The sequence below is a fragment of the Balaenoptera borealis genome (assembly GCF_965194805.1).
Source record: "Balaenoptera borealis genome assembly, chromosome: 15".
NCBI lineage: Eukaryota > Metazoa > Chordata > Mammalia > Artiodactyla > Balaenopteridae > Balaenoptera > Balaenoptera borealis.
The window spans coordinates 15590014-15604005 of NC_138871.1; the positions used below are offsets into that span (position 1 = coordinate 15590014).

Sequence of the window (13992 nt, forward strand, 5' to 3'; positions counted from 1 at the left end):
TTACACTGGGTACAATTCTCTGGAGATTCACCAGATTGTTGTGTCAGTAGTTCATTCCTTTTTATTCCTGAGTAGTATTCCAGGGTACAAATGTGCCATAGTGTGCTTAACCATTCATCTGTTGAAAGATATTGGGATTGTTTCCAGTTTGGGACTGTTACAAGTAAGGCTGCTATAAACATTTGTGTACTCGTTTTTATATAACCCAAGTCTTCATTTCTTTGGGATGAATGCCCAGGAGGGCAGTTGCTAGGTTGGATGATAGTTGCATGTTTTTTAAGAAATTGCCAAATTGTTATCCATTTTACATTTCCATCACCAATGTATGTATGATCCAGTTTTTCTGCATCCTTGCCAGCATTTGTAGTGTCACTATTTTTTATGTTAGCCATTCTGATAAGTGTACAGTGATATCTCATTGTAATAGTTTTAATTTACATTCCCCTAATGGCTAATGATATTGAACGTCTTTTCAGGTGCTTGTCCGTCATCTGTATATCTTCTTCAGTGAAGTGTTTCTTCATGTTTTTTTGCCCATGGTCTAATTGGGTTGTTTGCTTTTTTACTGTTGAGTTTTGAGAGTTCTTTATATATTCTAGATACTAGTACTTTGTTGGATATGTGGCTTACAAATATTTTCTCCCACTCTGTAGCTTGTGTTTTCACGCTCTTAACAGGATCTTTCAGAGAGCAAGAGTTTTTCATTTTGATGAAGTCTAACTTACTAATTTTTTTCTCCTGTGAAGTATGCTTTGGACCAATAAGTCTTTGCCTAGCCTTAAATACCTTTCTTTTTCCTGAAAGTTTTGTAGTTTTACATTTAAATCCCATGATCCAATTTCAGTTAATTTTTCTAGGTGTGAGACGTAGATCAAAGTTCTTTTTCATCTACTTGTGTTCAGTTGCTTCAGCACCATTTATTGAAAAGATCATCTTTCTTCCATTGAGTTGCTTTTGCATTTTTGTCAGAAAAACAGTTGGCATATTTGTGTTGGTCTGTTTCTGGGTTTCACCAGCACCACACAATCTTGATACTATAGCTAAGTGATAAGTCTTGAAATTTTAGGTCGATCGCTTCCTTGCACTTTATTCTTTTTTAAATTATTTTAGTTCTTCTAGTTCCTTTACTTCATATAATTTTGAAGATGATCTTGTCTCTATCTACAGAAACTCTTGCTGGGATTTTGATGGGAATTGTGTTAAATCTCTGTGTCAATCTGGGGTGAATAGACATGTTGACTATTCCAATCCATGAACGCAGTATATTTTCATTTATTTAGATTGTCTTTGATTTCTTTCACAAGCATTTTGTAGTTTTTAGCATATAAGTCCTGTATATGTTTTGTTAGATTTACACCTAAATATTTCTTTTTTTTTAAGAAAGCAGTTGTAAATTTTATTGTGTTTTAATTTTGGTGTCCATGTGCTCATGGCTAATGTATAGAAATACAATTGATTTTTGTTTATCTTGTATCTTGCAATGTTGCTGTAATCTAATGGGTTTTCTTGGTAGATTCCTTAGCATTTTCTTTGTAGACAATCATGTTATCTACAAATAGGGACAGTTTTATTTCTTCCTTTTAGGACACTCAAGAGAAAGTCTTTTTATCTATATCCATGTTTTGCTTATTGCTGTGTTCTTCCTTCTTGGTATCATTTCCCTTCTTTTTAGAGAACTTCCATTAGCCATTCTTTTATGATGGAACTGTTGGTGACAGATTATTTACTTTTCCCTCATCTGAGAATGTCTTTATTTCCCCTTCATCCCTAAAGGATAATTTCACTGGGTATAGGATTTAGGGTTGACAGTTCTTTTAGCACTTAAAAAATGTTGTTCCACTTCTTGCTTCCATGGGTTTTGATGAGAAAGCTGATGTCATTTGAGTTGTTTTTCCTGTTTAGGTAAGGTGTTATTTTTCTCTTGCTGCTTTCAAGATTTTTTTTTTGTCTTTGGTTTTCTGAAGTTTATTTATTAGGAGTTTTGGTGGGAATCTCTTTGGATTTATCCTCTTTGTGGTTTGTTCACCATTGTGTCACTGCTTGAGTCTCGAGGTCCCTAGTGACTCTGCCTTCTCTCCATCTTTCAGAGATTTCTTATATTTGTTTTATATATGATGTCCAGGGTTTTTACTTGTACTTAGCAGGAAGAATACAGGAAAATACTTCTGCTTTTTGGAAGCAGAAGTATCCTTATGATACATATTTTTAAGTGATAGTCTCTTTTACTATATATACTTTAAGGATGGCAGGAGTAATTTACCCTAAAAACATTGCTTTCATTACCTTAAATGTATGCAGTTTGCATTTATATAAATCATATATCACTTATATAATGAGATGAAAGCCCCTTAAAAGAATGACAAAATGACAAAATCCTAGTGCTACTATTCACTATTATACTGATCCGTTAAAAGACTAGAATAAATAAAAGTTGTGCTGCCCAGTAATCTAGGGTGTTGCCGGAACAAGAACATAATTCTATCATAAGAACCAATTAATCAATCATAATTCTATTCATAAGAGTCAGGAGTGGAAAGGAGACTAGGTAATTCACACAAAGATATACAATTAAGTTACTGATTGTACTTTATTTAAAAGCTAAATGCACCAAATGCATACGTACATAGGCATGACCTACCTAACCTTCTCAGTTATGAAAGGTCCCACAGAGGAGGGACTGTGTTAAGGAGAGAGGGTGTAGATAGAAAGAAAGCTCTAAGAATAGGGAAAAACTGACGGATGAGACAGATGGGGGTTGGTGTTAGTGGTTGTCATTTGTCGTGGAATAGGATCCAGTTAGTGAATGGTCTTAAAACTCTTGGAATTAGATTTTGTTTCAGAGGGTGGTGGTTCTCCACTGATGTTCAGTATTGACCCATTTGGTACGTATTTACTGAGCTCCTTCTGCGCCTGAACTGTGCTTGATGCTGGGAACGCAGGTGCGGGGAAAACAGTCTTGTTTACTGACCCCCTGGAGGTTCCAGTCCAGCAAGAAAGACAGTCACGGCAGGATCTCCAACAGCACTGGCCGTCTCTTACCGAACCAGCGTAGGAGAACAGGGCTCTGTCTTGAGGAATCTGTGTGGTCAGGAGACAGCCAGCCTAACTATGAATTTATTTTCCTAAATCAGGGTTATTAGCCAAAGATTAATACTTGAAACTTATGCCTTCTTTTTTTTCTTTATGGACCTTTTTATAGATTTATTGTTCCATTTTACTGCATGTCTGCAGTCATTTTACTTGGAAGACTTTAGGTCTCTCTTAACTGCTTTTATGGTCATAAAACAACCCTAACTAATAACACACTTTCTTCTCTATCTAACTTTTAAAACCTCCCTGCTATAATTTAGGCCTTTTCTTCTTATTTCATGACCTGACGTTATCATTTATTTGGATGACAAATTGTGAAATGGGTTTTATATATACCTGTGTTTGTAATTTATTTTACTGTATGATAGTCGTATGAACACAATCTAATATTATTGAATTCTCTTTCTTTAAGGTATCGTGTCCAGATCTGGCACCCTGACTTATGAAGCGGTTCACCAAACAACACAAGTTGGATTGGGGCAGTCTTTGTGCATTGGTGAGGGATTTTTTGCTAAACTCATTTTATTGGAGTTCAGTGTCTTCACTGAATAAGTATAATGATAATTATTGATTTGATTATTTGTGAGAGATTTTGATGCCACTTTATTAAAAAGATGTTGTGATCTTGAGTTTAATTTGCTTATACGTGAAGCTGACTGTTATATTTTCAAGATTCATGGTCTGGGATTTGACTTTGAGTTTCAGAACAAACATCCTGGGACGTGTGTCTCCTGGAGAGCCTTAGGCCTTGAAAACAGCTGTTACTTAGCTTTCTGGGAAGAAATGGTCCTTCAAAATAGGACTTTCATTACTGTAATTAGCATTTTGTTATCATTACCAGCTGTCACTCAGTGCTTCACAGTTACTGAATTCTTTGCCAATCATTATCTCACTCTTAAGGCAACCCTCTGAGGCACCGCTGAGCTGGCACGTAGTCCTGTGGTAGCGTTATTGGTGGAGGAGGGTTGAGCTCCCTGGAATCTCTCTCTTTGCCACATCATACTGCCTCCCACTTACAAATATAAAAAAGATTTTACATTTTGAAATAATCTTGGTATTTGTTGCCAAAAGCCAGGCAAATATCTCATTTTATAAATATTCCTTCAAACTTTTAGACTATCTTTTAGAGACTTTTCAAAGGCAGCATTTTATGATAAAAATTTATAAAATATAACCCTGTAGTATTTTTATTAAGACTCAAATTCGTAAAATCACTATTAAACATTAATTGAGCTTTTCTATGCGCAGAAGCACAATCTATGACACAAGATAACTTAGCGTGATGGAAAATAAGAAAAGATTTTGAAATAGAGTTGGCAATTCTGTCTTCTGTAGCCTCTGTTTTTAATTTGTAAACGAAGAGTAATAATTGCCATGTCACAGAGAGTTTGGAGGGATTAGGAAATGGCGGGCCCGACGTGTGCTAAGGCACAGTACGTGACACGTGGCTGGCACTCAGTGGATGCCGCTTCTCTTCCTCAGTTTCATTCTTTTTTTTTTTTTTTTTTAATTATTATTATTTTTTTAATGCTATTCTTGTCTGCTTACATTCTTTTTATTTATGTATGTATGTATGTATGGCTGTGTTGGGTCTTCGTTTCTGTGGAGGGCTTTCTCTAGTTGTGGCAAGCGGGGGCCACTCTTCATCGCGGTGTGCGGGCCTCTCACTGTCACGGCCTCTCTTGTTGCGGAGCACAGGCTCCAGACGCGCAGGCTCAGTAGTTGTGGCGCACGGGCTTAGTGGCTCCGCGGCATGTGGGATCTTCCCAGACCAGGGCTCGAACCCACGTCCCCTGCACTGGCAGACAGATTCTCAACCACTGCGCCACCAGGGAACTCCTCAGTTTCATTCTTGAGTGGTGTGTTGAAGAGTAGGAAGCCAGTCCTGCTTGTTTATTTATTATAAAATACATTTTTATAACTTAAAAATTTATAAGTGTCAGCCAGTCTGTAGGGAACATTGCCTTGAGTCCTATCCAAGTACTTGTGCTAAAAAGCCATGTGCTTATAGTGGAGCCCCTGTGTGTGGTCTCTGTCATCTCCCACTCTGGGTCAGAGGTTAGAGGGGTCAAGACACCCCCCCCTCCCCTCACTGGGACTTGTGTCTTAACTTGCAAGTGGTTCCTCTGCAATGTCCCTCATCAAATAGTTACTTTGTGCAAAGAAATTGGTTAAATGTTTAATCAGAGAAGATATTCTCACAAATACACATTTTCTTAAAATGTTCATTTTTTTTTCACTGTAGAAGAAATACAAATGTGCAATATTTATTTCCAATGTGGTATTAAGTCTCCAATATGGTAATAAGGTTTGCGGTTCATGTGAAAATAACAAATCACAACGAACTACCACAGTGAAGGTAATGTTAACACGCAGACACACACAGACAGACACACACCCAGATTAGCTAATCCAGATAATTTTTAATTTCAGAATTTATTGTCTATTATATACAAGGTACTGATAATGAACTACTCACCAGAAGTCAGCAAAGTTAAAAAGTTATAACGTAGAAAACAGTAATTCATATCCCTGAAAAAGCTAATGTTTTTTCAGAAGTAAAGTTCTCCTAATTAGGGAAACTGTATAGAATGCTCATTTTTAAAGAACTATCTAGAAATAATTTTGTGGGAGGGAGGAGTCTTGATAAGGAGTTAAAAAGAGGGCTGTTTTTGTGACTAACAGGAACCCACCACCGTTTAGCATTCATGTGATATTATAAGCAGAAATAAATGTAGCATTTTGTGATTTTTAAACGTTAAATGCAAGAGTGATGACACATTTAAAAATATTGGTAAGAAGGGGGTAGGCAAAATAAGAAATCAGGTAAAACAGCATTTGCTGACCTAAATTATATGATTCATCCAATTTTCAGCTGGTAATATTCTTTAACTTTCCCAGGCATTGGAGGTGATCCTTTCAATGGAACAGATTTTACTGACTGCCTTGAAATCTTTCTGAATGATCCAGCCACAGAAGGCATCATATTGATTGGCGAAATTGGTGGTAATGCAGAAGAAAATGCTGCAGAATATTTGAGGCAGCATAATTCAGTAAGTTTGGGTTTGGAAAAATATAGCTCTTTGCCCTTGAATAATATCACCGGTTTGTTTTAGAAGTTATTGTGTTTTTTTCAAAGATAAATTTTTTAAGCAAACGTGAAAGATAAAAGTTAAACCTTGTTGAGCTGCACCTGGAGTACTGGCCACTCAGGGAACTTGGGACACTTTCTGGGTTGATTCTCCTCCCTGTTTCCCCTGGTGCCTGTTCTCTGCTTCTCGAATGAATCCTCCCCCCAGGCATCTCCTCACACTTCGTGGTAGGTCAGTTGGCCTCCTGCTGAAGGGAGAACTTCCAGGCCATCAGCCCGAAAGCTCTCATTTGAGCTGCGTATTTCCCTTTTCACCTGTCTTGGTGTCCTTTCTCCTGATCTCAGGGAATGTGTGTTCTTTCTCTGTCAAGGCTGACCTTCTAAAGATCCTGTCCTTTATACCCTTTTCCAGGAGCTTGCCTCTCTCTAGCTTCAGTCTTTCCTTGTAGAGTAGCACTTCGCTTCAGAGGTCAAGTAGAAAAGCTTTATTAACTATGTCCTCTGAAGGCTTTCCTTGTTGCCTCTCCCTTCGAATTAAAAAGAATAGTGTGGCGTTGTATCATAATTTCACTTAAGGGAATTAAGCTCTGTTCCTGAGGTGAAGGAGGGTGGTGGGAAGAGAGAGAGAGAGGACACAGTAACGACGGAAGCAGCCTGGTGCCTGCCAGCCCCCAGTCAGTGAATGTGTGCTCTGGACCACTGCGGCAAAGACCTGGGGAGAGCATTCGAATGGTTTCCAGGATGTCCCTGACACGAATGAGTGAAGATGCATCTTCAGGAGGCCGGGCGGGAGGGCGGGAGATAACTGGTGTCTATGCTTGTGAAAGAGATTGAGAGTGAATGCATCAAAATTAAATGCCGCTGAAAAATAATGAGTAACGGAGAGTTAAAGGAACTGATAATATCGCCTGCAGGGTAGTATATACAGAATGATGCATATGTAATTGAAGGAATTTTCAAGGGCTATTTTGAGTCTACTTGGTTTTCTTCTGTGGTAATTTTAAAAGTTCTCCTCACTCTCTGGATCTCTTACTTTTCCTTTTTTTTCCCCTTTTTATTCACTCCCTGATCCTCAGCAGTGTGGCTTCTGTCTGCCACTTAGAAACTGTGTGACCTTGGGCATGTTCCTTAACTTCACTGTGCCTCAGTTTCCTCACTGGCAAAATAGGGATACAGTAGTGCCTCCCTCCCAGCATCCTTGTAGGACTCTATGTTACGGCTCAGTAACATAGAGGAGAGCTGCCCTGGGCACGTGGTAAGCACTCTTAGTAAGCAGCTGTTCGCTGCTGCTACTGCTGCTGTCGGATCTGCTGTCCACGCTGGCGTTGCCCTTGCAGAAGTCACCAGGGCCTCCATTCATTCTCCTGGCTCTTCTCATCTTTATTCTTCCCCAGATAGTGCCTGTTCCCTAAGTGCAAAGGGTCGTTACATATAATCAGCATCACACTTCATGCAGTTCCCAAGGCAGAAACCTCAGAACCATCTTTTTTTTTTTTTTAATAAATTTATTTATTTTATTTTATTTTTGGCTGCATTGGGTCTTCGTTGCAGCATGTGAGCTTTCTCTATTTGTGGCGAGTGGGGGCTACTCTTCGTTGCAGTGCGCAGGCTTCTCATTGCGGTAGCTTCTCTTGTTGGGAGCACGGGCTCTAGGCATGCAGGCTTCAGTAGTTGTGGCATACGGGCTCAGTAGTTGTGGCTCGTGGGCTCTAGAGCGCAGGCTCAGTAGTTGTGGTGCCCGGGCTTGCTCCGCGGCATGTGGGATCTTCTCAGACCAGGGCTCGAACCCGTGTCTCCTGCATTGGCAGGTGGATTCTTAACCACTGCGCCACCAGGGAAACCCCAGAGCCATCTTTTATTTCTCTCTCAGCTCTTGCTTCCACTCAGTTGCTGAGATCTGTCTCTGAGATCTTAGCAGTGTGTGGAGATTGAGAGCATCGTCACCTGTAATTAGTCCCTCTGCTGTGGTGCAGGCTCTCATCTTATCTCACCTGGACCACTTCAGTAATTTTTGTCCTGATATCTCTGCTCCTCTTTCCCTCCACCTCCACACCCCCGCCACCACCCTCGCCAGCCTGCTTATTGCCATCCACGTAGGACAAAGGGCAGACTTAGCGTGGTATTCCAGCCCCTCACACACCACCCTGACCCTCCTTTTCCGATCCGTGTCCCATCTGATGTGCCGGTTGTTTTCATCCTCACTTGCCTTTGCTTGTTCCTTCTGCAGGGCGTGCTCAGTTAATGCCTGACTGTCACTCTAGACTGTATTATGGAGAGCAGGGAGCTGGTATACTTGGTGTCCAGCACAGTCCTCTGGCACGTTAGGAACCAGTAAATGGCAAATAGTGAAAGAATAAAGTAAATGGTTAGGAGACTGTAGTAAAATGTTATTAGAGTCTCTTGAGTTCAGAAAGGTTGTGAAGTTTAAAATTTAAGTAAAAACTGACTTCTTTCTACAAAAAAAAATTTAGGTTATATGACATTATAGTCGTCCCTTGGTATCCACGTGGGATTGGTTCCAGTAACCCTGCAGAAATCCATGGATACTCAAGTGCCTTATATAAAATGGCATAGTATTTGCATATAACCTACGTACATCCTCTCATGTACTTTATCTCTAGATTACTTATAATACCTAATAGAGTGTAAATGCTTTGCTAATAGTTGCTAGCGTGGCAGGTTTAAGTTTTACTTTTTGGAACTTTCTGGAATCTTTTTCCCACAAACATTTTCTACTCTCTGATGCAGACCCTGTGGATATGGAGGGCCAACTGTACACTGTAATTTAAAAACGTATATAGAGTACATGAATGCCTTGAGTAGCTTAGAACTTAGTGGGAAAAACTAAGCTTTACATTTTGTTTCATTTGGCACATGTATTCCTATTCCTGGTTGGTCTTATGGAACTAAGTTTTATTGAGGACCTACTGTGTACGAGATTCTAGGTTGAACATTTCAGGTGACATATTCAGCGCTTAGCACAGTAACTGACACAGAGCGAACACTCAGTAATGTCGCCTCCTGCTACAACTACTATTATTATCATCATTATGATGGCAGTAATTATTTGCAGGAGTGGTGTTGTTTAATCTTGACCCTCGGATTAGATGTTTTTGTCCTTTTATGAGTAAGGAAACTGGCAGCTTGCCGATGGCAGGCACACAGCAAACCAACCAGGGCTGAGGTTCCTACCCAGGTCTTCCTGACTTCTCCATTACACTGTGAGGGGTCAGGAGTCAGGTTGCAGGGCTCAAGAACAAGAGTCCACAGTCCTGGGCATCTGCTCGGACTCTAGTCATGCCATCCTAACTTGTCTTCCTGTTTTTAGGCTTTCACACTTCTCAGTTCTGTATCCTGTTCTCAGACTACACTTTTTCATAGTCTTTTCAATTCTATTTTTCGCTCCTTAAAAAATCTCAAGTGACTCTTCTTTGTCAGTAGGACAGAGTGTACATTTGTGTGACATTCTAGGTTCATCCTAATCTTGTTTCTTTCTAGTGTAATATTCCCACCATTTGAGTACAGGGACAGAGGGATCCAGTGGAAACTGGTGCCACTCAAATACCAGATGCTCACATCCTTTGCAGAGCCTACAAGTGGATAAATAAATGACTTACAGAGTCTTTTCGTCTTAATTCTTTACTATGGTAGATGCTGGACATACAGAAATAAGTGAAAACGTAGTCCCGGCGTTCAGAGATTCATAGTTTAGGAGGGGAGCGCGTGGGGAATAAGCTACAGCCAGTGTGCTGTGGGTAACGGTAGAAACGTGTCAGAGGCACCGCGGAGTCTCTGAACAGAAGATGAGCAGCTAACCAGCACTTACGGAGAGAGCGGGAGGGGGAGTCGGAAAGGTTAGGGGGGAAGAAGAGGCTTGAGCCAGCTCTTAAAAATTAAGTCAGAATTGGCCAGGTATCCAGGGAGGATGGAGAACTTTCTCAGCAGAGAGAGGCCCAGAGGCAGAGCCGTCTGGCATTCCTGGAGGGTAAAGAGCAGGGAGGAGTGGTGGGAGCAGGGCTGGAGTAAGCGCGTCAGACACGCGGAGCCTGGCGTGCTGGTGCCTTCACGTGAGTCAGCGCAGCCCAAGCGAACTGTGCCAGTGACCTTGCACTGCCAGGCACTTGCACTTTAAAAAAAGCCAGTTTCCTTTAAGAATGTCCTTAACGAAGCAGTAAGAATTATTAATTTTATTAAGTCTCGACCCTGGCGTCAGTATTTTGTGATGAAATGGGAAGTAAAGTACTTTCCCAGTTGAGTTGTGAGCTGAACTAGCTGCTTTTTTCATGAAACACCAGTTTTATTTGAAAGAATGTCTGGCAGGCAGACTGGTTATTCAGACCTGGGTATTTCTTTGGCGGATCTTTTCTCAAAAATGAACAAAGCAATCCTGCTGTATCAAGGAAAACAACTCCCGGTATTTGTTGACAGTGATAAAGTTTGAACTTGCAAATGTATATTTTTGGAAAACTTGTTTCTGCCACCATGAACTTCACCCTACTAAAGACTTTTCTAATGAGATTGGCGGTGATACTGAAGAGTGATTTGATGATGAATGATGAAATGTATCAGTACTTGGAAGATCTACATAACTCAGTGAACCTATATTTTCCTTCTGACCAATGAATGTTACAAAATCATTGTAGGTAGAAGATCCAGAATGATGAATGGATTTTGAAGTAAGAAAGGACTATGGTTTCAGGTTACCATTTGAAGAGGTTTGTATAGTGCCAAAGAATATCCTCAGTTATCTGACAGATATTAAAATACTTCTCCCTTTTCCAAGTACATATGTGTGTGAGGCCAGATTTTCTCTTGTACTTCAGCCAAACTAACATATTTGCAGTAGATTTAATGCAAAAGCATTAAGACAGAGTTACGTTGAAATAAAACAACCTCATCTGTGTCTTAATTCGTTATCACAAATCACATAACTTATGTATTTTCAAGTGTGCTTTTTTGTTTTTCAAACAAAAGAGTCACATATGTATTTGTAAAACAGCTTGTGCGGGTGAAGTTGAAGTTTAATATCTTAACAGGTAATAGTTTTGTTTCAGGATTGTTCTTTTGAGTTTGTAGGAAGAGTCAAGTCATCGCAAAGGCAAATGCAGTGGTTTCAGTCATAGCTCAATATTTGTGTTGTTTTCTTATTGAAGATGAGTGAAGGGCCCCAGCCACTTGCCATTTTCCGGCAGAGTCATGAGTCGGAGGTCCAGTTTTGATCAACTTCTTCATCAGAGTGTTTAAAATCCCATTTTCCAGGGTCCCAAGGCCAAGCCTGTGGTGTCCTTCATTGCTGGTTTAACTGCTCCTCCCGGCAGAAGAATGGGTCACGCAGGGGCAATTATTGCTGGAGGAAAAGGTGGCGCTAAAGAGAAGATCGCAGCCCTGCAGAGTGCGGGAGTTGTGGTCAGCATGTCCCCTGCACAGCTGGGAACCACCATCTACAAGGTGAGCTGGAGCGGTGGCCTGAGTGCTCGGAAGTTACTGGCCTGAAAGTGGGAGGCCACACAGGGTGCCTGGAAACCATGGTGTTCTCTTCTGCGTCTCTTCTGCGTCTTTCTTTCCGGTGTGCAGCTTAACAGTCTCTAGCAACTCCACCTTTTAGTCCTAATGTTCTAATCGGGCATGACAAGGAATAATGTTCTGATTCAAAAACTTTATTCTTCAAACATCTAGATTTGCTCTTTTGTGGGTAGTAAGGTATGATATACAAAAAAGCGTTTCAGAGTCCATAAGCATCCTGAATTCCATTTTGGGGGTTGTGCAGAGAATTGCCTTGTGTTTTGTTTTTTTCCATCGAGGGCCTTTAGGATATAGCTATGCTAACGCCATAGGTTTTTTTCCCAGGGAGAGAGGTTGAAGACCGACTAAGAAGAAATGAAAACTGGGAGTCAGGATGGAGGGAGATCTAAAGAGGCTGGGGGTTTTCAGTTTTTAGTTGGTGTCTTCCATAATCTCTTTGCAACGATTTTTGACCTATCTCTTTGAGTGATCATTTAAGGCTCTCTCTCTCTTTCTCTCTCTCTTTCTTTACTTTTTTGATGATTATAGACTTTACAAAAAAAACCCCACAAAAACCAAAACTGTGCACATGCTGAAAATAGGCCCCGATTGTCTTCCCAGGAGGGAACAATGTTTTGGCATAATCTTCTTTGGCATTGTCTTAGGGATAATAAAATGAACTCCTTGTTTTATTGACTTCTTGCATGATTGTGTCTTGTGGAATATGACACAGTGTACCATAGTGTTTAAAAGAAATCTGGGTGGTTAGGGAGTGTGTGAAGAATTTTATTTAAAGGAGGGGAAGGAAGGGAAAAAGCAAATAAATGCTTGAATTCACATCAGAGACATGTGTTACCATTTTATTCCAGTAGGTGGCAGCAGGCACCTACACATTTTGCTGCATTCTAATTGTGACAATCTAGAGAAATGTGATTTTCAGTATTGTTTCCTTTTCATATATTTCTGAGGTTCTTGACATTTGGTTTAAATCTGAACTGAATCTGTGTTCGGTTTTATTCTCTGAGAAACTAAACAAATCCATTGCCTTATTAAAAGGGCTGGTGTGTGTCACGTATAGCATTAAAGGTTTGGATAAGCACAATCAGGTTTGTCAGCTCCTAATGATAACACTGCCATAGAAAACAAGCATAATTCAAAGCCTCAGCCCCCACGTGTAGGAGACAAAGTTGAAGCTCCGCATCTAGCTTAGTGAAATGCAGACTGACACATGCTCATTTGAAAGCTGTCATTTTGTGTTCAATCACCTCATCCTGGTACATCTTATTTCTATACTTTTTGGTTGCTCAAAGGATCCTAAAGATAAGAGGTTTTAGAATCATTTTGACCGTGAATGTAATTTGGACTTTTAATCTTTTTATCCCCTCTCTCTTCTCCCTCTCTTCTGTTCCTGAAGGAGTTTGAAAAGAGGAAGATGCTATGAAAGAAGCACAAACGAAATGTTCTCTAAACCTATGGACAAATCACTGTAGCAATGTGAGCCGGCGGCCGTTTGCTTCTGTCATCCACTGACTGTCCACCCGCGCACCTGTTGCTGGTCTTGCAGCCCAACGGGAAGCCAAAGCGAGGTTTAGAGTGTCCTACACTGAGACGTTTTAACCTCACTGAATAACAGAGACAGCCAATAAATCTACCACTTGATTTGAAAATGGCTTTGGAGGCTTTTTATTGTTACACTGTGGAGCTGGGGGGAGTGGGAGAAATGGAGAGGTGTGTGTGTGTGTGTGTGTGTGTGCGCGCGCATGAGTGTGTGTGTGTGCACGAGCATGCGTGCACATGCGTGTGCACATATGTGTGTTTCAATGGGCTCTGTAGGGGACATTGTAACTAAAACTTTGGAGAGAATAGGTGTAAACATTTCAGTTTGGCTTTTATCATAGAGTGATTTTACATCTCTTTGAATTACATTTTTCTCATGTGTACATATAATCGTCCCCATCTTGTAGGATAGTTTTGAGGATTAGAGATAAATATATTAAGTCCCTGGCACGTGATAAGGCAACCTAATTGTTGTCAGTGCCACCATTATCATCATCACCATTACTAGGATTTAGGCAGGAACTCATCCATGTTTCAGTTTTTGCCTAATTTGGAAATGGAAGGTCTTCAACGATGCTTTGTTTTTCTGTGGTTCTGCGGAGGGCTCTCCCCTTCCCCACTCAGAGCCTCCATTTCTTTGAGGTTTAAGACATTCACTGCAAGAAAGCAGGAGAACTATTATCCATCCTTTTGTTTAAAAGGGAGCTTGTTAACAGGAAACAATTCCAGTGGAGAGACAAAATATTCTCACA

The 13992-nt window shown here is 40.5% G+C and overlaps 1 protein-coding gene across 1 annotated transcript in view; it reads left to right on the plus strand.

The window, feature by feature from the left end:
• SUCLG1 (succinate-CoA ligase GDP/ADP-forming subunit alpha) overlaps positions 1–13350 on the plus strand; it is a 33051-nt gene extending 19701 nt beyond the window's left edge. The window contains exons 6-9 of the mRNA XM_082356065.1: positions 3503–3586; positions 5992–6143; positions 11441–11629; positions 13098–13350. Coding sequence (XP_082212191.1) covers positions 3503–3586; positions 5992–6143; positions 11441–11629; positions 13098–13124 — 452 coding nt within the window. The 3' untranslated portion in view covers positions 13125–13350. The remainder of the gene's footprint in view (positions 1–3502; positions 3587–5991; positions 6144–11440; positions 11630–13097) is intronic.
• Positions 13351–13992: the final 642 nt, after the last annotated feature.